The following is a 25,922-nucleotide window of genomic DNA, read 5'->3' on the forward strand; positions in this document are numbered from 1 at the left end:
GGGTTATCTTGTGAACTAAATGCTATAAACGCATCAACTGATGGCCCTGATGATGATGATGATGAATACGATGATGGTGATTGTATTGATGACGATGATGAGGTGATGATGATGATTATGATGGTGATGATGATGTCAGTCTATACTAGTGACATCAGAGCAACTCAGCAGCCTAAATCATGGATGGCTGTTAGTGCCATACCAGTGCTCATAGGCTTCACCAAAGGGATAAACGGTTTACACCAGCATCACTCCCATCTTTCTTTCTGGCACGCCGATATTCAACGTAAACACTTTTCTAAGCGGTGTTAACCCGGCTCTCTCACTTAACCATAGTTTTCTGTGTATGACAGGCGCCTGCTACTACAAGGGCACCCTCCACCAGCAAGGCACATCCTGGGACGACGCCTGCGACTTCACCTGTACCTGCGAGGTGGGCAAGAACGGAATCTACAGATGCATCTCTAAGTAAGTCTAGCCATTGTGATCATTTTCGGCAGCAAACGCCCCAGGTACTTTATGCTTGTCGACTGACCATGCTGACGTCATCGTAAAGCACTCACTGTAAACAACCAACATCTCGCTTCCATTCAACAACAACAACAACAAACAAAAAAACAAATAAGATCGGAAACTCCCCCAAGTGAACTGTTTGATCTTGCACTTTAGACGTAAAGACAAGACAGTATTTATGGATGACAACCTCTCCATTTGGTTATGGTGCGACAGTTCGGTTTAGACCCCTATATGTTCTTGTTTTCACTCTTGTTTCACAACGGCGTAAGGATCTATACCGAAACGTCACATCATAGCAGTAACAGTTGCTGTCATGAATGAAAGTATCTTGACTTTACTTTTCTAAGTGTTACATCAAGTAAAACATAATCCAGGTGGGATAATTGGAAATAATAGCACTCTGTTGAATAAACCTTAAAGGCACAATGTCACACCAAGTTCTCTAAAAATACATAATACATTTCTCTTAATAATACTAACTATCAGCCCTCAGGGAAGCTACCTTATAATTTAGTAAAAAAAATACGTATTTAGATTACAATATTAAATTACAAAATTCGAATGAATTAATGCAAACGTTGCATTAAATCGACTCTCACGCCCTCTACCGGCCGAACATTATTTCAAGCGAACCCCATAGAATTATGTCCCATGGAACGCTCCTTATGAATATCTTATAACGCAACTTGTGATTGAGGCCAGTTCGGCAAACACCGATAACACCGCGTGCGACAATTTTCGATGTAATGAGCAATCGTTTACATGCCATATATGGCAAGTGATATCCGTTTGGAAGCTGTTCGCCTCGAAGTTTCAATTATCGATTTCAGGCAAATCGTAAGGGAATATACTTCTTTAATTGCATCAATAGGATGGCTAAAGTGAGTGCATATGCTCCCAATATATAAAATATGGGCCAAAATGTCCAAAATGTGTGACATTATGTAATTTCTATTACAGATGCCCAGCATATCCAGCCACCCCAAGCTACTGTCATTACGTCACTGTACCCGGCCAGTGCTGTAGGAGTCTTACCTGTAGCGTACCCGGAATCAACACCCCCTACAACCCAACCCCCCAGATCAATCCAACCCCCGTGCCCACACTGGCTCCTGGTCAAACTCCGGCACCAACTACCAATCCACAGATTATCGTCGGACCCGGAGTAGGAAGTCAGTTTGGAGGGTCGCTGCCTGGAGGTGGCGCCACTGTGCCCCCGGGCATGACAAGCATCATGGCAGGACGACTGAGTAGGTTCAATAAAGGTTTTTAAAGGTTACGGTTACGGTCAGGGATTCCCCCTACCTTTAAAATGAAAATTAGAAACAAACTATACATTATTATGTTTTTACTCCGCTGCATTTAAACTTAAGTGTTCGGCCTCAAGAAGCAAACAAAAGTTTAAACTTCAACATAGAGTACTAACCAGCTAACAGGACAGGCGAAAGTTGTGTGAGTTTAGTTTAACGTCGCTTTTAGCAATATTCCAGCAATATCACGGAATGAAATGGGCTTCACACATTGTACCCATGTGGGGAATCGAACTCGTGTCTTCAGCATGACGAGCGAACGGTTTAATATAGGCTACCGAACTAAATACTCACAATGAAAACATATTCAGATAACTTATAACAAATGTCTTTATATTTTGGTTACAACATACATGATTTTTATTAAATGCGAAGATAAGGAAATATGGAATGTATGAACTGAAAAGATTGATTAACTGCATCGCGGTATGGTCTCTTTCATCATTATTGTCGAGTTTAAGTCATAAGTGTATTTATATGAAAAATACTAAGACAGCAAATACCCCTGACGTACGCCATACAACTGTGTGACAGAACATCCTAACACTAAAAACTCATCTGTTCATAGACAAATGCATCTACCAGAACAAGATGTACAACATGGGGGAGAGATGGGATGACGGATGTAACTACCAGTGCGAGTGCCTCGACGGAAACTCAGGATACTACAAGTGCATCCCCAAGTAAGTACAAAGTGGACTCTCCTCATAAAGGAATGTCCTGCTTCCTGTGACCGGGATCGTACTATCATGGGGCGTTATTGACGACTTGTTTGGTTTGGTTGTTGTTTAACGCCGCACTCAGCAATATTCAATATAACAAGACAAACCAGTGATCAACAGCATGAGCATCGATCTATGCAAATGGGATACGATGACATGCGTCAACCAAGTCAGCGAGCCTGACCACCCAGTCCCGTTAGTGGCCTCTTTAGACAAGCATGGGTTGCTGAAGACCAATTCTAACCCGGATCTTCACGGGTCAAACATACTCCCACTAGGACAGTACCCGCTGTGATATTGCTGGAATATTCCTGAAAGCGGGTTAAAACTAACTCGCTCACTCTACTGTTTGAGACCAGGGTTGCTTTTATTCGCCTGGTTGGTGACTTGGTGAGATGCATGCAGGACCACATACTGATGGGTCATGTTTTGCAGGTGCGCTGACTACACCAAGGTAGCCCTACCCAAGGCCTGCTATATGGTGAAGGCTCCAGGGGGCTGCTGTGACGTCCCCGTGTGTAAGAAGCCCGACGGTACCATCGTAGACCCAGTCCAGAACCCAGGAGTCTACCCAGTGTTTGGTTCCTTCACGGGAGGTTTCACCGGCTTCAGGCCTGGCTTCAACCCATATGGAACCACAAACACCATTGGTGGACGACTCAGTAAGTATTGGTTTATGTATTGTGTATATGTTTGTGTGTACTAGTCAAAACAAGTCAGAGCTTCCTGAGGTTTCGAATGACGAAAGTTAAATCCCTTAAGTGGCATTTAGAAACTGGTATGATGAAGAATGATGAGTTCATGGATTGACAACTTCTTTATTGCAATACATCCGATGTAGATGTAGATGCTCATGCTTGCTTGATAACGGTTGTTTTCAGACCATAAAATGTGTTCCTCTTGGACGATCGTTAAGTTGACATGGTCGATGGGAATTGCCACAAACAGGCTTCGGGGGTTCTGTAATCGTATAGACCCAGTTACAGCTTCTATACTTTGGGAAGGGTCTAATAGATTATAGGGGCGGTGGTCCCCCGCCGTGATATTGCTGGAATATTGCTAAAAACGGCGTAAAACCATAGTCAGTCAGTCAGCTAACAGATTATCATTAATAACAGATTAGTTTCATACGTCACACATGTCGCCCCCAAAAGTGCATTCGAGCCCAGGATAAACACTTTAGACACCTTTGTCCCGTGCTGGGTTCCACGTCAACCAAGAGGTCCACAATGACGAAGATGTTCCCCTCGTATGCTGATGTAATACATGTTAACGTCCCCTCCCTCCATCCACAGATGCCTGTGTCTACAAGTCTACGGTGTATCAGGTGGGTCAGAAGTGGGACGATGGCTGCGACTTCAACTGCGAGTGTCTCGACGCCCAAACCGGCCGTTACAGATGCATACCCAAGTAGGTGGACCTCAGTCCCGTCCATACTTATAGCCACCAAACACCTGCTGTTGCACTTGATTTGTGATGGATGGTTGTAGTTTAACGCCGCACTCAGCAATATTCAAGCTATATGGCGACGGTCTGTAAATAATCAAGCCTGGACCAGACAATCCAGTGATCAACAGAATTAGCATCAATTTACGCACTTGGGAGCAACTGTCAAGCCGGTCAGCGTGCCTGACCACCCGATCCCGTAAGTCGCCTGTTACGACAGGCATGGGCTTCTCATGGGTCACATAGTCATGGACTAAGCAGGAAAAGTTGAAAGATGTGAAGTTTCAGTTTAAATGTTTTCTTCAGATGTCATCTACCCGTAAGTATACCACGCGGATGGTCAGTTATACACAGAGAACGGGTTGTTTGTCAGCTATGGGGTAGTAGGTGAGTGGATACAGCGTTAGCTTGTCACTGCCAACACCCGGTTTGATTCTTTACGTTGTATGATACGAGGGCGATTTCGCAAGCCTCCCGATGTGAGAATCCCACCGCACGAATGTTGCTGAAAACAGCGACAAACCATACTCACTTATTCATAAACAACCCGCAGCTGGTTTCTGAAATATTGCATCAAGCGGCATAAAATCGCACTCACTCACTCATGCTACATATACATGACATCCATGGGTTTTCACAGGTGTGCAACCTATACACGACTGCCCCGATGTGTCGAATGATTGACGTGCCTGGACAGTGTTGTAAGCAGGTGTCATGCCTCTCCCCAACCAACCCGGGTCCCACCTACTCCACGGGTGGTGCCAACATCTCACCACAGGCGGGAGTCTGTCCCCCCAAAGACAAGCTGGACAACTGTGCTGCCTTCGGCCAATACTCCTGTAAGGCTCCTTACGAAGCATGGGCGAGAGAGAACTGTCCAATCTATTGTGGAATCTGTCGTAAGTACAACCTGTATGTTCACCATGCTATCCTGGTGATGGTATAGACACCTGCACTGTATGTTCACCATGCAATCTTGGTCATGGTATGGACACCTGCAATGTATGTTCACCATGATATCTTGGTCATGGTAAAGACACCTGCACTGTATGTTCACATTGCTATCTTGGCCATAGTGTAGACACATGCAAGGTATGTTCACCATGCTATCTTGGTCATGGTATAGACACCTGCAATGTATGTTCACCATGATATCTTGGTCATGGTAAAGACACCTGCACTGTATGTTCACATGCCATCTTGGTCATGGTATAGACACCTGCACTGCATGTTCACCATGCTATCTTGGTCTTAGTATAGACACCTGTATGTTCACCATGCTATCTTGGTCATGGTATAGACACCTGCACTGCATGTTCACCATGCTATCTTTGTCTTAGTATAGACACCTGTATGTTCACCACACTATCTTTGACATGGTATAGACACCTGCACTGTATGTTCACCATGCTATCTTGTTCATGGTATAAACACCTGCACTATATGTTCACCACACTATCTTTGTCATGGTATAGACACCTGCAATGTATGTTCACCATGATATCTTGGTCATGGTAAAGACACCTGCACTGTATGTTCACCATGCTATCTTGTTCATGGTATAAACACCTGCACTATATGTTCACCACACTATCTTTGTCATGGTATAGACACCTGCAATGTATGTTCACCATGATATCTTGGTCATGGTAAAGACACCTGCACTGTATGTTCACATGCCATCTTGGTCATGGTATAAACACCTGCACTGTATGTTCACCATGCTATCTTGGTCATGGTATAGACACCTGCACTGCATGTTCACCATGCTATCTTTGTCTTAGTATAGACACCTGTATGTTCACCACACTATCTTTGACATGGTATAGACACCTGCACTGCATGTTCACCATGCTATCTTTGACATGGTATAAACACCTGCACTGTATGTTCACCATGCTATCTTGTTCATGGTATAAACACCTGCACTATATGTTCACCACACTATCTTTGTCATGGTATAGACACCTGCACTGCATGTTCACCATGCTATCTTTGACATGGTATAGACACCTGCACTATATGTTCACCATGCTATCTTGTTCATGGTATAAACACCTGCACTGCATGTTCACCATGCTATCTTTGTCATGGTATAGACACCTGCACTATATGTTCACCATGCTATCTTGTTCATGGTATAAACACCTGCACTGCATGTTCACCATGCTATCTTGTTCATGGTATAAACACCTGCACTGTATGTTCACCACACTATCTTTGACATGGTATAAACACCTGCACTGTATGTTCACCATGCTATCTTTGACATGGTATAAACACCTGCACTGTATGTTCACCATGCTATCTTGTTCATGGTATAAACACCTGCACTGTATGTTCACCACACTATCTTTGTCATGGTATAGACACCTGCACTGCATGTTCACCATGCTATCTTTGACATGGTATAAACACCTGCCTGTCACCATGCTATCTGTATGTTCACATGCATGTTCTACAACACCTGCACTGTATGTTCACCATGCTATCTTTGTCATGGTATAAACACCTGCACTGCATGTTCACCATGCTATCTTTGTCATGGTATAGACACCTGCACTATATGTTCACCATGCTATCTTGTTCATGGTATAAACACCTGCACTGCATGTTCACCATGCTATCTTGTTCATGGTATAAACACCTGCACTGTATGTTCACCACACTATCTTTGACATGGTATAAACACCTGCACTGTATGTTCACCATGCTATCTTTGACATGGTATAGACACCTGCACTATATGTTCACCATGCTATCTTGTTCATGGTATAAACACCTGCACTGTATGTTCACCATGCTATCTTGTTCATGGTATAAACACCTGCACTGTATGTTCACCACACTATCTTTGACATGGTATAAACACCTGCACTGTATGTTCACCACACTATCTTTGACATGGTATAAACACCTGCACTGTATGTTCACCATGCTATCTTTGACATGGTATAAACACCTGCACTGTATGTTCACCATGCTATCTTTGACATGGTATAAACACCTGCACTGTATGTTCACCACACTATCTTTGACATGGTATAAACACCTGCACTGTATGTTCACCATGCTATCTTGTTCATGGTATAAACACCTGCACTGTATGTTCACCATGCTATCTTGTTCATGGTATAAACACCTGCACTGTATGTTCACCACACTATCTTTTTCATGGTATAGACACCTGCACTGCATGTTCACCATGCTATCTTTGTCATGGTATAAACACCTGCACTGTATGTTCACCATGCTATCTTTGACATGGTATAGACACCTGCACTGTATGTTCACCATGCTATCTTGTTCATGGTATAAACACCTGCACTGTATGTTCACCTGCACTACACCTGGGAGCTACAGCTTCGAAATGTGTGTAGAACGAATCACTGTTAATACAAATGGCACCATTCCTTGTCTATATATGTCAAGACATCAAAAGAATTTTGAACTCTGGAGTACCAAATTTCCGGAATAACTAATATAAAGCGTTATAATATTGTGATACTTTTCGATTATGTTTAGATTTCTCCAAAACACATACGAGATTTTATTGTTTCATTGTTTCTAGTTGTCATGTATTAGGACAATTGTAGCCACGTATAGTAAAGTAGTAATGATCACATCAGCTCTATCTTACCACAAAGACAACACATGGCTACATTGGCCGATTCGCCAAGTCAACATAATTCGTTGATCACAGATGGGTCCCTTGGCCGGCAATCTGTGATCGTTGGTTTGAATCCCCGTAGACCCAAACATGTTTCTAGGTTTATGAGTACCAGACGGGCGTTTGTATGCTTCATCTAAATGGTATACTCTGAGATCTGTGTTACTTCGGGTTTCCCTCCCCCGGGAAGCTGGCACACTGTGATATAACAGTAATACTGTTCAGAGCGGAGTTAGTTACTCAGTCCCTCCTCACAACGCCCCATCTACGTGAGCATCACTCACTCATGCTACTGTGGTTGTCAGGCTTCAGTTACAACAACATGCGTATAGCCTCTCACCAATACGACAGAGGGCCGGTGGGGTAGCCTGGTGGTTTAAGCGTTCCACCGTCACGCTGAAGACCCGGGTTCGATTCCCCACATAGGCACAACGTGTGAAGCCCATTTCTGTTGTCCCACGCCTTGATATTGTTGGAATATCGCTTCAGCGTAAAACTGAATTCAGTACCCTCTTAACCATGGCAATACTGTCATCATATTTCAGCACAATGTGTGAAGCCCATTTTTGCTGTCTCACGCCGTGATATTGCTGGAATATTGCTAAAAGCGGCGTTAAACTGAAATCACTTACTATACGACAGCAACGTCACTCCCATAGCCTCCCATCACTACATCAACATGACATTCTAGTACCGTCTTCACCATTGCTATACTGTCATCTTATTTCAGAACGTACAGTGTCCACTACGCCACCACCATGTGTGGACAAGCTGGACAACTGCGACATGTACGGGAAGGCATCTTGCGGCGGACTGTACCTCGGCTGGGCTGGAGACAACTGCAGGAAGTACTGTGACCTATGTGAGTACAACACCTGACATGAATCCAATTCAGTGTGTGAGTGAGTGAGTGAATTTCGAATTTAAGTCACATCGGCATCGGCATATTGTTACTAAAACAAAGTTATATATTCATAATACATAAAGTTAATTTATAAACAAATCTCTGAACGAAGGACAGCGAAAACAGGTAGAATATCACTGATATACATGTAAAACTAGTATGTTTATCTAAAACATTTTCACTATTGAAGGCTATACAATATATAAACAGGCTATAGATCAACAACTGAATTAATTTAAAACTAGTACGCTATCATAAAAAATATATCACTATAGACAACAATACAATATAAAAACGGGTTATAGATCACCAGCAACAGAAGGCTGATCACCATACTAGGGACCATGGGGACTTACAGTGCTTTTGCTCCTGCATGGACCCTAGCTGGATTAAAATAGAACCATTACTACACTCCGTGGAACTTCCACGGGGCCACTTGCACAAAGCATCTGTGCGATACAACCATCTTAAGTCTGTGTTAAAGTATGGGAGGATCAACGTAGCACTAAGATCTTTGTGCATGCGGGCCCTGGGTGACGTGTAGGTCAACACACGATAGTAGCTGTAGATAACATGCAGTATAGGGACAGGATTTGGACAGGGGTATACGCAGTGTGTAGCCTAATAGGTGAGTGAGTAAAGTTTTACGCCGCTTATATTCAAGCAGCATCACATCACCAAATGGGCTTCACACATTGTACACATGTGGAAAACTGAACCCGATATTCGGCATGACGAGCGAACGCACTAACCACCAAGCTACCACACCGCCACTGTAGCCTAATAAAGTGACACAGCTACATTGTAGCGGTAACTGCAATACCGATGGTGAATGGTCAGCGTTTATGCGGCGTTACACACAATACCCAATTACGTTAAAAACGTTACTTGTTCTTTGTCTCGAGCTCAGCATTAAACCGATAGAAGGAGGATGAGCCAGTTTGGATTCCGAATCTGGTGTCTGTGTATACCATGGCTATGTGAAATGCTCGATTTTGATTGGTCAATCAATAAAATTAAGACGCTATCAATTTTGGATTGAAAATTCGTCTGATTTCATGACCGCTTCACTGCGCACGTATACAACACTGCCGCATCAGCTTGACCACCAACATGGCTAATATCAACACATTTATTAAAACTCGAAAAATACTGTGGTAACAATTATTAAATGATTTTTCCTCCACAATTATTAGGGAACCTCACTATCATATAACCTTCTATAATAAAAATATTCAAACTCAATTACAATACACAGCCCCAAACATAAACAAGCAATATCTAACATGTAAATCAGAAAGCCTTGTAAATTTCATCCCTATCTAAACAAAATGTGCAGCAAATCCTTACTAAACATTTACCTACCTGGTAAATGGTACATTTGTTTCCGTTTAGAATCATAAGAATGGGAAATTCGCAAGATAACGGTCAGGCGAAACACAAAATTTATGCCACTCACACTCCATCATGTCCCGTTGCATCGTTCAAAAAATACATGTAAAAACTTCAACCACCAGAATTCCGTTCTCTGCCAGCTTCCCCACAAGGCTGTCACTGCTGGTGATCTATGTTCGTACACTTTGAAAAAAGTTTGGCCACAATCCAGTCCCAAATTGATGAAAACAATGTTCCAAGGAATCCCAAGTTAGTTTATCTCCTAAATGAGGAGGTGCGGAATGGTATCTCAGTGAGCTAGTACTATAAAACCTGCATTAGTCCAGGCTGGTAGAAACACGCAAGCGCACGCACACACGCACGCACAAATACACGCATATGTATACATATGATTACACATATCTCACTCATCCACCTCATATCTCCAGGTACCCGTGAAGATCCGGGTTAGAATTGATCTTCAACAACCCATGCTAGTCTTTAGAGGCGACTAACGGGATCGGGTGGTCAGGCTCGCTGACATAGTTGACACTTGTCATCGTATTCCAATTGCGTAGATCGATGCTCATGATGTTGATCACTGGATTGTCTGGTCCAGACTCTAGCATTTACAATGTAGCTGGAATATTGATGAATGCAGCGTTAACAACAACCAAACCGAACCGAATCATATCTCCAGGTACAACAACGGCTCCGGCAACTCAGGCCCCATCCCAGTCCAGCTGCGCTGACAAGCTGTCCAACTGTAACAGTTATGGAAGCTACATTTGTACTGGACAGTATGAGTCCTGGGCTCGCGACAACTGTGCGATGACCTGTAACTACTGTGGTAAGTTCTGTTACGTTTTGTTTGTTTGTTTGTTTGTTATTAAACGCCGCAGTCAACAATATTCCTGCTCTATGGCGGAAGTTATGTTACGTTTGTTTGTTTGTTATTTAACACCGCGGTCAGCAATATTCCTGCTCTATGGCGGAAGTTATGTTACGTTTGTCTGTTTGTTATTTAACACCGCGGTCAGCAATATTCCTGCTCTATGGCGGAAGTTATGTTACGTTTGTCTGTTTGTTATTTAACACCGCGGTCAGCAATATTCCTGCTCTATGGCGGAAGTTATGTTACGTTTGTCTGTTTGTTATTTAACACCGCGGTCAGCAATATTCCTGCTCTATGGCGGAAGTTATGTTACGTTTGTTTGTTTGTTATTTAACACCGCGGTCAGCAATATTCCTGCTCTATGGCGGAAGTTATGTTACGTTTGTCTGTTTGTTATTTAACACCGCGGTCAGCAATATTCCTGCTCTATGGCGGAAGTTATGTTACGTTTGTCTGTTTGTTATTTAACACCGCGGTCAGCAATATTCCTGCTCTATGGCGGAAGTTATGTTACGTTTGTCTGTTTGTTATTTAACACCGCGGTCAGCAATATTCCTGCTCTATGGCGGAAGTTATGTTACGTTTGTCTGTTTGTTATTTAACACCGCGGTCAGCAATATTCCTGCTGTATGGCGGAAGTTATGTTACGTTTGTCTGTTTGTTATTTTCAGCAATAATGGCGGAAGTTATGTTACGTTTGTCGCACCGCAGTCAGCAATATTCCTGCTCTATGGCGGAAGTTATGTTACGTTTGTTTGTTTGTTATTTAACACCGCGGTCAGCAATATTCCTGCTGTATGGCGGAAGTTATGTTACGATTGTCTGTTTGTTATTTAACACCGCGGTCAGCAATATTCCTGCTCTATGGCGGAAGTTATGTTACGTTTGTCTGTTTGTTATTTAACACCGCAGTCAGTAATATTCCTGCTCTATGGCGGAAGTTATGTTACGTTTGTCTGTTTGTTATTAAACACCGCAGTCAGTAATATTCCTGCTCTATGGCGGAAGTTATGGTACGTTTGTCTGTTTGTTATTTAACACCGCGGTCAGCAATATTCCTGCTCTATGGCGGAAGTTATGTTACGTTTGTCTGTTTGTTATTTAACACCGCAGTCAGTAATATTCCTGCTCTATGGCGGAAGTTATGTTACGTTTGTTTGTTTGTTATTTAACACCACAGTCAGCAATATTCCTGCTCTATGGCGGAAGTTATGGTACGTTTGTCTGTTTGTTATTTAACGCCACAGTCAGCAATATTCCTGCTGTATGGCGGAAGTTATGCTACGTTTGTTTGTTTGTTATTTAACACCGCAGTCAGTAATATTCCTGCTCTATGGCGGAAGTTATGTTACGTTTGTATGTTTGTTATTTAACACCGCAGTCAGTAATATTCCTGCTCTATGGCGGAAGTTATGTTACGTTTGTTTGTTTGTTATTTAACACCGCAGTCCGCAATATTCCTGCTGTATGGCGGAAGTTATGCTACTAACAATTGTCAACCTCACAGCTTAATACTTAATTTGAAAAGAGCGATAGGATCTCAAATATATTCAGCACATAACAATAAATCTTAGATAATATATTATCTAAGTTTAAATTCAGAGCTGTTATAGTGGTCCACAAACGTAGTTCTCTGAAGAGTTTTGTCCCTTAACTCTGAAAAGATCCGCTGATCGTGGGTTCAAATATTATCCAAAGTGTGAATCACCCACGTTGGTGGCAAATAGCCACTTTATGTTTGACCCTCAGTAAATAACGTCTTGATAAATCTGAAGTATTAAAAGCGGCGTTGATCCCACCTCACTCATTCTGCCTGGACTGTGTCAACAGGAACGACCGCACCGCCACACACCAACACAGGCTACGGCCTCCCCCCGGCGAACTGGGCCATCTTGATGAAGGGCGTGGCTGGGATGCCAGGTGATCTGTATAGTCTGTGGTCCTCCCCCAGCACCCTTAACGCCAATCAACCCCAGGCTATGTACTTGACCAGCACCTACCCAGGACATTACAAACCTGATTTGTCCAACAACTGGAACAGCTGTCACTTTGACCAGGTGGGTGGGAATACATCCACTGTCGGAACATTTGTGTTTTTGTTCCACTACAGAATTTAATGATAAAGAATTTTTGGGAAATCGAGGATGCCCCATGTTCTATTGGTTATTTATTTAACTATTTGGGGGTGGACTGCCCCCTGAAGAGATGAATGCCTAAGAATCCGAACAGGGCCCAAACTTTGTACTTTATAAAACTTATATGTATTTAACTGTATTTTCAAAATAATCAACTGCCGTCTTGTTGTAGCATCAAATTCCAGAACGGGAATGTTTGTTAAATTCAGGGTTTACCTTTTTCGCGAACACATGGTGTCGTCACGGACTTTTATTGATGCTTAATTATCTACACAGTTGTGTTTATCTCACCCAAATGAATCTCTTGCGTTGTCATTTTGAATGTAATTTAAGTACCTAAACCGTGACTACAGTGAGTGAGTGAGTATGGTTTTACGCCGCTTTTGGCAAATTCAAGCAATGTCACGACGCGGAACACCAGAAATGGGCTTCATACATTGTGCCCATGTGGGGAATCAAACCCGGGTCTTCGGCGTGACCAGCGAACGCTTTAACCACTAAGCTACGCTACCAGCCCCCGTTAGTATAGATGGTGTTTGTGTTGATTCCCAGATCCGAGTCGCCATCTACAACCAGGGACTTCAGAAGGCCTATGTGACATTTAACGCAGTTGGCGCTGACAAGATGAGTTGGTTCAGCCCGAGCAGGATTATCGACTCGTCCTGGGGTGATATCAAGTCTATTCCCAAGAACTTCTTCCAGATGGCTGGGTGAGTCCCAATAATACAACAAGCTGGGTCGCTTTTCGTGGTTACCACAATTCCAAAGAAAAAAATCTGTTTCCGAAAATGCTGGCACATAATTTTTCTTTGAATTGAATCAATCAATCAATCAATTCCCCTTTCGCAAAACTTTTAAAAATCATAACTCCCGGCAAAATGTATTTAAAAAGCATTCATGGATGGTTAGGGTAAGGCAAGACCCAGCGAAACTTGAAGAAGGAGCCACGGGTTGAAATGTTGTCGAGATCCCAAGGTGCGAGACTTGCTGTTCATTATGTGATGTATTGTACAGTGATTCGCTGACTGGCCGTGAGTTTTACATGAGCAACACTGGGACCGGCTGCTCCAGTAGTGGCTGGATGATGGTGTCCACCAGGGGAGGATGTCCATACGAGAACCCCAGCGGCAAGAAACCCGCGTTCTACTACGCCCCCGGCAACACTATGGCTAACTGGCAGACAAGTGAGTCAAGATAAGACGCCACATTCACTAATTATTCTTAGATAAGGGTAGTGATTTGAAGGAAAAGATTATATTTAAACATATGCAGAGAATGGGGATTGTAGCCTTCTACAAAATCGACAAATGCTCAAAGCATGGATTGAAGACTTCCCAATGCATGGGGAATTATCCTTGACAAATTCGACAAATAGCAAAGCTTGGAAATTGTAGCCTTCGAGAAATGTGTATAGAGTCAAACTGTAGTCTTGGACAATTACGTGTGCACAATGAGTTGCAGATGCTTTTAACACCTACGCTAATCTGTGTCAAACACACATAGTCTTAGTGGGATAGCCGGGTGGTTGAAGCGTTGGATCATCACGCAAGAAAAACAGCTTGATTCCCCACATGGGTACAAAGTGTTAAGCCCATTTCTGGTGTCACCCGCCGTGGTATTGCTGCAATATTGCTAAAAGCAAAAGCGGAGTAAAACCATCCTCACATACTCAAATTGCTGATGATGGAGTTTATCATGGCTCCCTCGCACATCCCTCAACCACATATACTAACATAGAAGCCGACCATTACCCATTTGTAGACATGGAGATGGGGTACAGGACAGTTTGGTGAATCAGTACCGTTGAATTTCCTTTGTTTCAGCCCAACCTCAGTCAGGAGATGTATTCGCTATCCTCGCCCATGGAGGAAACTGTAAGTTATAGACACACACAGCCCACTCTGTTGCTATAGTGTATTAGCATACCTGAAAGATTTTCCACTCTTAACGTTTCAGTGGCGTTGGAGTAGCCTAGTGGTTAAAGCGTTCGTTCGTCACGCCGATGACCCGAGTTCAGTTCCCCATATTGGCACCATTTATGGGTTGTGGAGCCCATTTATGGCTTCCCCCAGGATATTGCCTGAATGTTACTAAAAGCGGTGTAAACTAAAGTCATTCTCTCTTAACGTTTCAGGAGCAAATGAAACATAAATATTTCGAAACATGAAAACAAAATTGGTTTGGCATCAATGGTAACAAACTATAAACCCTTGATCAACTGCGATGACATTTTCTGATCTGTAGTTTCACCCCAGCCTTATGTTCTCAGCCAGACACCTGACTGCTCTAGAGTTACATGTGAACAAAGCTCTCATTGAGGATTAGTTGATTACAATATGCCATCATTACAATATGCCATCCTTAGTTGACTGCATCACCATCAGGGTGATTGTGTGACCCAGAACTGACTATTTATACACCCGTGTTGAACTGAGTGACCACCCGATCCCGTTAGTCGCCTCTTACGACAAGCATGGATCACGGTGATGAAGATATGGCTGTGCAACTGCTGACCGATCCACTCGCTAACGACTCGGGATGGACATATGTTGATATTATACATATATATTTATTTCTAAAACGTCTCAGATTGTTTGGTGTCTATTGTTTTTGACAGGCATTACCGGCAACTCGCCATACACTACGCCAGCCCCACTAACAGGCAGCAGTAAGTACTGAGATCACATGTAGTTTAATACGACAACCGGAAACTTACAGTTCTTTAAGGAACTTCAGTTACATGGTTTAATAATTCTACCATTTTACCCCTGAAAACACTCACCCATTAAGTCTATGATACGGTTAATGAAAATATCATTATTATATCACTATTAGGGACAAGCGGCGAAACGTTTACTCATACAGTGCACTTATACAAATATGATGCACAGTCGGGCCACATCTGTACAAATAATTTACAACAAGGACTCCTGTGATGTGAACTAAGCACTTTTAATTGATTGCTGAAAACTCACTGATCAGTGCTCATACGCAAAGTGCTTTCAAGAAGCAATTTATTGATGGATACCAGCACTGTATAACAGTATATTATGACTGTCTTCCTATTCATAAAGATGCGTTAGGTTGCCACTTGTATTCCAAGGGAAATCTTGATAAAATCTGATTCTGTGTCATCGCATTGGGTCACGGAATGTTTCGGAGGAGGTCGGGTGTGGCAACCATAAGGGAGGGTTGTCCTAAAACATCAATTTTACTCCTTGCAATGAACCTTTTTCACATAGACGTAACCTCTTCAGGGTGCCGATCCACAAACCCTTTGTAACGTTACGACCTGTCGTAACTCTATTGTTTATCACAGCCTTACGAATGTCCCAGCGCTACGAACGCTTTGTGGATCGGGAGCCTGGTATCCATAACTGTCATTTCCAACAGTGACGGAAACGTCTCATTCTGTCAACAAACTGACTATTCGAATTCCCTGTTCCAGCTAATGTGTGTATATACAAGGGCCATACCTACAAGGAAGGGGAGACGTGGGCCGACGGGTGCGAATACAACTGCACATGCGTAGATGGAAGCCGAGGTCAATACAACTGTAGAGGACTGTAAGTAAACCGTGTGCTAGTTACAGTATAAACCCGAGTCAGACGTCCAGTTCACGTCAAAAGTGACGGCGACCTTCGCCTTTGTGCAGGTGAAGAAGCTGGGTCAGTGTTTGTTTCTGAATTTGATCAAAAATGACAAACACAGTCAGTAAGAAACACTGAACGAGATTAAAAATACCCGTGGAGATCCGGATTAGAATTGGTGTCCAGCTACACTGAATTAGATTAAATACTACCCATGAAGATCCGGGTTAGAATTGGTGTCCAGCTACACTGAATTAGATTAAATACTACCCATGAAGATCCGGGTTAGAATTGGTGTCCAGCTACACTGAATTAGATTAAATACTACCATGAAGATCCGGGTTAGAATTGGTGTCCAGCTACACTGAATTAGATTAAATACTACCCATGAAGATCCGGGTTAGAATTGGTGTCCAGCTACACTGAATTAGATTAAATACTACCCATGAAGATCCGGGTTAGAATTGGTGTCCAGCTACACTGAATTAGATTAAATACTACCCATGAGGATCCGGGTTAGTATTCAGCAACCAAAGCTTGTCGTAAGAGCCGCCTAACGGGATCGGGTTGTCAGGCTTGGTCGACACATGTCATTGTATCCCAATTGCGTAGCTTGATAATCATGGCTTCCCCCAAACACCCTTCCAATTCCATCCCTCTACTTTATGTTACCTATAGCCACTATATTGTCGATTCCATGCCGTTAATCACTGGATTGTATGGTCCAGAATCGATTATTTACAGACCGCCGCCTTATAGCTGGAACAGCAATGACTAAAAACTGGCCGTGGATTATTTGTAGTACTACCTGTAAATGCCAGGTACTTCACCAAGTGCTGAATGTATTCCGTCTCCTGAACAACGTCTTGGCTGGACCTTCCGGTTGGACCCTTGTTACAAAGCTGTATAGCAACAGTTGGACCATTTGCACAGGTCATTCTCAGATCAATCATTCCTGTGGTAGGATACGGTCATGTTCGGTCTACTAACACATTGTCTACAATGGCTGACTTGTTTTCCAGCTGTCCCATCTACAACAACCTGGACCCAGCTTGCACCCTGGTGAAGAAGCCCGGGCAGTGTTGCAGTGTGCCAGACTGCCCCCAGTCACAGCGTGAGTGTTTCCTAGAATCCACCTGAAAAGTTTAGTTGTCATCACCTCCATATAACCCAAATCCATAAGGAGCGGTAGGGTAGCCTAGTGGTTAAAGCGTTCGCTCGTCACGCCGAAGGCCCGAGTTCGATTCCCTACATGAGTACTAGGTGTGAAGCCCATTTCTGGTGTACCCCGCCGTGATATTCCTGGAAGATTGCTAAAGGCAGTGTAAAACCCAACTCACCCCCAACCCATAACTATTACCGGTATCGCAATCACTAGCCTTGACTTTTGAGTGTGTGATGAATAGGGTTCAGTGTGTTATTATTGGGTGTATTTGGGTCCACAAAGCATTCGTAGAGTTACGAGCTATCGTAACACTATAGTTTACAGTAGGATTACGATGGGCGTTGAGCTACGAATGCTCTGTGGATTGGAACCAGTTCGGCAAAGTACTCGTAGCGTTATGACTAACACCAGTCTATGTACTGGAGTTACGATCACCTAAGCGATGGACTTACCATTACGCTAAGATCGTTTTGTCAGACAATCAGGTGGTCAGGCTCAGTGACGTGTTTCAATGCAAACAAATTGCCATCGTAGTAAGCAAATAAACAAAAGTACACGTACACATCATCAGGGGTTTTACATTGTATTTTGCCTGCTTCCTGTTTAATGTGACTGAGGTCCTATGCGGCAAGGTTTTATCAGCATTAATTCAACTGTGCCATAGATATAATGTTCTAGTATCAAGCACCAATATCATATGTTTCCAGAGCAATGTCTGTACAAGGGTCAGAGCTACGGGCAAGGCAAGACTTGGCGCGACGGCTGTGACTTCCAATGTACCTGCGTAGATGCCACCAAGGGCATGTACAACTGTAAAGCCCTGTAAGTCTCACCTTTCTCTAACCACGTGTTAAAAGGCCATTTCACGTACCACTTTGTCTTCTATATGCTGTATACCCGTGCGTGCGTGCGTGCTTGTCTGTGTGTGTCTGTTTGGGAGAGAGGGACACAGAGAGAGAAAGAGAGAAGGGGAAGGTTGATGGTGGGCACGGAGAGCCTGTATCTGAAATCATATTCATGTTTAAAAGTAGATGTCATATAACCATCGTCTTACTGTTATTATTGTTGTTGTTATTCGTGTTCCTGATGCCTCTGCTAGTGTTATTATCATCATACTGGATTATATCCTTGCAGCAGTATTCGTGTAAATTTGAATGTTAATAAAAGTTATAGCATTATTTTTATTATTGATATTATCATTTAATCTCCAGGTGTCTGCAATGGCAGCTCCCCCCGGTGTGTAAGCTGCTGGCCCCTCCAGCCGGCAAATGCTGCCCCACGCCAAGCTGCCCCAGCGGTATGGTCATCAACTACCCGCCAGGCTATATTGACGTTTAACAGGCAAAAACCTGTGTAGCCAGGCAACAAAACAATTCGTTGAAGTAAAATACAAACATGTTTGTGAAAATTGTAAATATTCGAAATAGGAAAATAAATTATTTCTAGTCTCATCTTGTCTTTTTTGTAGGTGTATTTCTTTACATTTGTGAGGTACAGTTGGATCGCCCAGTTGTTTCAAAGGCGTCTGTATCAGGAGGATAAACCATAGCCAACTTTGACCGTATCAGCACCAATATACATGCACCAGGTAATGTTACAAAGTACATCAACTACACAGGTGATGCTTAATAAAGGCACCTAGTTTCCTTATCTGAAGAAGAAGAAGAAGAAGAAGATTTTCCTTCCATTTTTCATGACGTCAGCAGAACCGGGTCGTGTCGACATATTCCGACAAGGTTATTAGTTAACGCGTTCTTTGACGTGATTCAACTTTCCAATTTTTGTGTTCTGATTTTCGAAAATATGATTGATTACAGTATGAGAACCGAAAAGCTTCTGATGAAGTGGTCAGAATGGTCAGGCTTTGACCATGTCTTGGTTCAACAGCAATATCATCAACATGTGGCTCACGATACCCAACACAGCTCATTTTTCTTGATTTTGGATTCGAAACAAAATTCGTATAGCATGAACCGACTGAAGTGAGGGAGTGAATGAGTTCAGATTTCTGGTCACATCGGCAGTATTTCAGCCATATAGTGACCAACACAAGCTATCCATTCATGACACATAAACCGAGAATACTAAAACCTGTTGCCGAACTACATTAAAAACAACCAGAAAATCACAGAAACAGGTGTAAAACTAGCAGATAAGTCTAAAACTATAGACACTGCAACATAAAACAGGCTACAGAACTAAAGCCTGAGTCACACCAAGGTAGTTCTTAGTGCGGCCTGCCCCGTCCTAAACATAATTGTAAAACGGGCTCGAAAGGGATAGAACGTGTAACGTTTGTAAAATGTACGATGCTATTTCGATCATAAACAGTTCTCATCCCTACCCCGTCCCCAGACAGTTGGTATTACGTTTACACTAGGTGAAATTGCCCGTTCACCCCATCTGGGCAACGTTTTCAAGCAGTTCAACCCGTCAGTTTATATCCGTTTTGAACTAGACCTCTATATCTCGTTCTTAACACGCACACGCACAACCCCGTACTAACTCCGTAACAACCCCGTACTTAATTCGACCAACTCGTTTTCAGGCAGTTCTTCCCGTTCGCACTACGTTCTCACTCCGTTCCTAGTACGTGCAGTCGTAATAGTAATCACGGCCTGGCCTGTTTCTATAAGAACCCAGCACGTTATTGCCCGTTCTCATTCCCGTTCTCTGTTTCATTGTGGAAACATCGACATCACAATGCCTCCCAGTGGCTCTGTCAAGAGGGCACTAGATGACTTCTTTTCTGAGATCCAATACCAAAGCATTACATACATCTTTCACCAACAAGCAGGTTGTGTTTCTGACTATCCGGAATTCATACTGCAAGGTGACACAGGAATCTCCTGATGTCAGATGACGAAAATGGCGAGCTTCATCCCTGGTTCCAAAGCCTTTCTGTAATTGGCGTCTTCTTTTTAAATGAAGGGGTTGATGCGTTTAACAAATGATTCCAGCCGAACCAAATGGTCAATAGTGCTTCTGTTTTTGCGAAAACCACATTGGATGTTAGTAATAAGATTATTGGATTCTAGAAACCATACTAATCTATTATTGACCATGCGTTCCATGGTCTTGCAAACGCAGCTAGTTAGTGAAATAGGTCTGTAGTTTGATGAATCTGTATGATCCCGGCCAGGCTTAGGTATTGGTACAACAATGGCATGACGCCACGAATGAGGAAAGTGCCCTGTTGTCCAAATATTATCAAAAATGTTCAGAAGTGTTTCAAGACATGCATTGGGTAAACGTTTCAGGAGCTGATAGTGGATATTATCAGCACCTGTTGCCGTATCATGAGCTTGCGCTAAGGCAATATTCAGCTCATGTAGTGAAAATACTTCATTATAATCTTCACCATTATCAGAGTGAAAGTTAATTTTAAGTTTTTCGTGATGATCTTTATATTTCTGAAACTTTGGATTATAGTTTGATGAAGAAGAATGTGTAGCTAAAGTTTCACCCAACTTGTTTGCAATGTCAATTTTATCAGTTAAAAGATCGTGTCCATCTTTGAGATGATGAACACTAGAATTTCTACCTTTGCCCTTGATTCTCTGTATAATGTTCCACACCTTCGTCATTGGCGTACGGGAATTAACCCTTGATACAAAGTTCATCCAAGACTGACGTTTACTTTGTTTAAAAGTACGTCGAACCTTGGCATTGTTTATTTTAAAATTATCTAAATTGTGAACTGTAGGGTGACGTCGAAAGTATTTCTCTGCCTTCTTCCTACACTTCGTAGCTTGTTTACAATCGTCAGTAAACCATGGTTTACGAACATGTGGTTTAACAGAAGCCTTAGGAATAGTTTCATCGGTAATATTCTTCAGTTTAGCAGAGAACAACTCAATCGGATCTGAAACATTGACAAAAAGGTCAGATTTCGAGTTGTCAGCACACAGTGTCTGAAATAATGGCCAGTTAGCCTTATTAAAATTCCACCTTGTAGTAGATCGGTCATCACTCGGGTTTATAGCGGAAAGTATTGTAGGAAAATGGTCACTTCCACACAGGTCATCGTGGACAGACCACTTAAATTGGTTATAAATACTTGGGTCTGTGAGCGACAGATCGAGTGCAGAATACGTTCCTGAACCAGGGTGTAAATATGTGACAGATCCATCATTAAAGATGCATAACTTATTGTTTGAAATGAAGTCCTCAATGATTTTTCCTTTATTGTTGGTATCGGTACTACCCCACAAAGGATTATGGCCGTTTAGATCTCCCATGATTATACATGGTTAAGGAAGTTAGTCAAAGAGATCCTGAAGATCGGACTGCTGAATCGCTGAAGAAGGAGAAATATACAAAGAACAAAGCGTAAAGGTTATCTGTAAAGAAAGACGGACAGCAATAGCCTGAAGATTGCTTTTAAGAGGAACCGAGCTATGGATAACACCCTGCCTCACGAGAATAGAGGCGCCGCCAGTGGCTTTATCACCTGGAGGTGAGAATGAATTGAATGAATTGTACCGACGCAATTCAAATTTATCTGTACTTTTCAAGTAGGTCTCTTGTAAACTAAAAACCGATGGATTAAAATCTTGTGATAATAATTGAAGATCATTAAAATTATTCCTAAGGCCTCTGCAATTCCATTGTATTAAATTAATAGAGTTGTTCATGGCGCTTCAACAGGGGATCTTGACCACGAAGAATGTCTACTCCCTCGTCCTGGCTGTGAGGGAGTGACCTCCATATCAAGAGGTCCAAACGGATTATGAACCGTCACGGATGTTGACGAGGTAGATGGTACCTCTAAATGCTGGAGGGCCTTTGACCTTCGCATCTTTTTCTTTTCATTTGACAAATGGCTAATGTTTCCTGGATTTGATTGTGTCTCTGGTTCTTGTTCTGTCTGTGAGGGAGATGTTGATGAACTTTGCTCATTTTGAGAGGACTGGGTGTATTCATTAATTGTAACTTGTTTGGCCTTTACCCAAGATATGGCTGTCTGGCATGAAGTTGAAACCTTTGTTACAGGATGATGAACAGAGGTAGAAACAGTGGCTGAATATGTTCGAGTTGTAGTAGTTTGAGACTGTGCAGGTATTAACTTTTTGGCTTCTTGGTAGGAGAGGTTGTTAGTGATTTTGATTTTGAGAATCTTTGACTCGAGTTCAAAATTAGGATTTGGACGATGCCATGTGCTCAGCGTTACAGTTAGCACATCTGATGTCTTTTGTACATTCAGTGTTATCATGAGCCCCACTGCAACATGCATACTGTTTTACGAGTGCATGACTTGGCAGCGTGTCCAAATTTTTGGCACTTAAAACATCGCAGCGGATTAGGGATGTAAACATCAACTGGGATATTAAAGTAACCAGCTTTAATAGCTTTTGGTAGAGCCGACAGCCCAAAGGTGAACAGGTAAGTATTTGTTTTAATTATATCTGCCTCCTGTTTTCTGGTAAACCGCTTAACAGCAGTGACTCCTTGGTGTTTCAATTCATCAACAATTTCTTCTTCTGTCATATACGCCAGACAACGAGATCAGTCACAGACGATACCTCTGCAAGAGTTCAATGTCCTGTGCACAGAGACAACAACCTGTGTATTAACAAATTGTAATCCCAACAAGTTTACAGATTGTTGCCTCCGGGCACATTCAACAAGAAGTGAGCCAGAACGAAGACGTGTGACGTTTGTTACCTCTCCACAGACACCTTTGATACCCATGGATATAGCAAAGGTATTCAGTTTCAATGGACTTCCATCTGCGGTTTCAATAAATCCAGCCATGAATCCACTACCGCTGAAGAGACTTCATCATCAGATGATGTTGAAAGATGTCGACGTTTATTCGTTTTTGAACCAGGGGGAATGTTGTGAGCCATGGTAATATAATGATTTTCAGCAACCCTGATCTCCACCCGCCATCGAGTGTCAACAAGGACGATCCTGCAGTGGAAACCAAACTGCACGATCAGAGCTACAGGGATGTTATACTCCAGAAATACAGACATAAATAGCTAAGAAATCAAAAAGAAGAAGTGTCAAGCTGGTTCGGCCCTTGACAGTCTTCTTAAGAAACTCAGAATTTAGAGGTCTATACCACCAGATTGGCCCATGAGCCACCGCCTACTGGCATAGGACTCTAGGCAAAATGTAAATTTGCATTAATAAGGTTGTCACAGTCTTTCCATGCACAGGGCATGACGTGACCAGCCGATTGATAGAACCGGGCCAGTTCTACCACCCGTCTAGGTGAAGTAAGGGGCGAAGTGGTGTGTTGGGCAAAAGAAACACGGTTCCAGGCTCCCAGTGCCCTCAACCACCAGCCTCCCGTCCTCCACCGACACAGGGACGCAACCCACGGCAAACGGGTTGGTGGACCAAATATACCCCCGGGTCGACAACGGGGGGTTGAAGAGCGCTTAGCGTTACCCAGCACCCACCACGAGGAGTTGGCTCTTCACGGGTGCCGCGTTCAAGAAGTTCATCAAACATGGGTGGGGTGATTCTCAAGGAATTAAGAAGGACTCATGATCATCAAGGGGGAGCTCCTCCATTAGTTGATGATACTGTTCCACAGCTATTCGCCTCTCAGGTTTAAGCCAGTTCCTCTCCAATCAAGTTCTTGCTCTTTTTCCCCTCTACCAAATCATTGTACTTTTGCTCTGCTTCCAATGAAAATTGCAGGAAACCAGCATTCAACACGTTGACAGGTGCAAACTTGTTCAGGTTTCACCAGTAGAAATGTCTATCCCAAATGACGAACGTGTTAAAAAACGCATGTAGGTATACCCTACCTTGTCATATCGTACTGCACACGGTGTTGAAGTGGTAAAACCGCGTAAGAACTACATAAACGTACTAACAAAGCGTAGAACGAAATGAGAACCAATTACGAACTGTAAGAACCGTGTAGAAACGTTCTACAAACTGCTTCAGAACAATTCATTTTGTTTTGAACGTATTTGCACTGAATAGCAACTAACTCAAGTAAAACTGTAGTACAGCAGTTGCGTTCGTAGTACGACAATCTCGTTTTAAGTACGTTGTCACTCCATCCCATTTAAGAACAGGTAGAACGTTGGACATGTTCAACATTCTGGAGCACCCTTCCGTCCCTAGTCCGACCGAGCCCGTCAATAAAGTTCTTAAACAGACTGCACACAGCCACTACGTCCAGTCCGTTCTCACACATTTCGAGCCCGATCCGACCATTTTTTCAAGAACTTACTGAGAACGAGTTTGGTGTGATGTGGTTATTAAGGTATATCACCATACAACGGACCATACATACTGTATGTTTGCATCAGTTCAGTCTTGGCAATTGTGCTACTTAGCTATTTACAAAACTGACTCAAGTTAGAGCATCTCCCAAAAGAATGTTGGAGAACATTATCTAACCAGGCCAGGAACCAGGAAAGTTTACTAGAGATTTCCAGATGTATTGGATCAGCACAAAGTTGTGTCACGGGGGTTTAAAAAATGCAGCTACTATCTTTCAATACCTTATCGATGACGCCAATTCACTTAAGTAACCTACACCATCAGCTAATATGTTAACTATCATTTGAAAAACACCCTAAGTTTCTTTATATGGCTATCACAGGAAACAAATTACATCTTTAGTCAGTCATGTAGTCAGTTAAGGTTAGTTTCATTCGATTCATGCAAAGGTCGCTGTTATTGCATGTTTCCTTGTTCCGAGAAACGAAAAGGACCTGATGAGATTTCTGTCTTTGGCATAATGCAAAAGTATATATAGTAGCCTCTCTAACTAACTTGTTTGATAACCACTGGAAGGTAGCCTTTGTAAAATCAAAGTCATGCTCATTGATTCTCCACACAGCAGCTTTATTTATTATAATAACAAATACAGGTTTTGAATATAATCACGTTAACTTGTCCGTTGATGCAAGTGATTGTCGTGGTATGATCACACCGCTTGTCAGTCTTCAGACATTTGACAAGCTTAAAAAAAATCACTTGAACATTTGCGTAAGAAAAAGTGGATTCCTCAGTGATAACATGTCTGATATGACAAATTGGCAGGAAGTAGGTATCCTTGTAGACGCCCTTTGGGCTTCGTGTTAGGCTTTCTGTATGCAAATGAATCGAAATTTTTCTCAGATTGGTAAAATCAAACTCCAAGAAGATAAATTCAAATTTGAGATATATCGATGATCTTATACCGTTCAATAATGGTTAAAAGCTAAAAGATTTACTCT

General features: G+C 42.6%; 1 protein-coding gene across 1 annotated transcript in view; it reads left to right on the forward strand.

The window, feature by feature from the left end:
* Positions 1-19,178, forward strand: part of LOC124278355 — a 75,239-nt gene extending 56,061 nt beyond the window's left edge. Inside the window, exons 62-79 of the mRNA XM_046714077.1 lie at positions 354-468; positions 1,477-1,766; positions 2,395-2,509; positions 2,984-3,210; positions 3,844-3,958; positions 4,301-4,313; positions 4,635-4,893; positions 8,395-8,526; positions 10,643-10,792; positions 12,668-12,894; positions 13,525-13,682; positions 13,987-14,156; positions 14,796-14,846; positions 15,590-15,640; positions 16,421-16,538; positions 17,585-17,676; positions 18,435-18,549; positions 18,939-19,178. Of these exons, the coding sequence (XP_046570033.1) occupies positions 354-468; positions 1,477-1,766; positions 2,395-2,509; positions 2,984-3,210; positions 3,844-3,958; positions 4,301-4,313; positions 4,635-4,893; positions 8,395-8,526; positions 10,643-10,792; positions 12,668-12,894; positions 13,525-13,682; positions 13,987-14,156; positions 14,796-14,846; positions 15,590-15,640; positions 16,421-16,538; positions 17,585-17,676; positions 18,435-18,549; positions 18,939-19,065 (2,525 nt within the window). The 3' untranslated portion in view covers positions 19,066-19,178. The remainder of the gene's footprint in view (positions 1-353; positions 469-1,476; positions 1,767-2,394; positions 2,510-2,983; positions 3,211-3,843; positions 3,959-4,300; positions 4,314-4,634; positions 4,894-8,394; positions 8,527-10,642; positions 10,793-12,667; positions 12,895-13,524; positions 13,683-13,986; positions 14,157-14,795; positions 14,847-15,589; positions 15,641-16,420; positions 16,539-17,584; positions 17,677-18,434; positions 18,550-18,938) is intronic.
* Positions 19,179-25,922: the final 6,744 nt, after the last annotated feature.

This window comes from Haliotis rubra, unplaced genomic scaffold (genome assembly GCF_003918875.1).
Source record: "Haliotis rubra isolate DU_JTF1 unplaced genomic scaffold, ASM391887v1 Scf235, whole genome shotgun sequence".
Lineage (NCBI taxonomy): Eukaryota > Metazoa > Mollusca > Gastropoda > Lepetellida > Haliotidae > Haliotis > Haliotis rubra.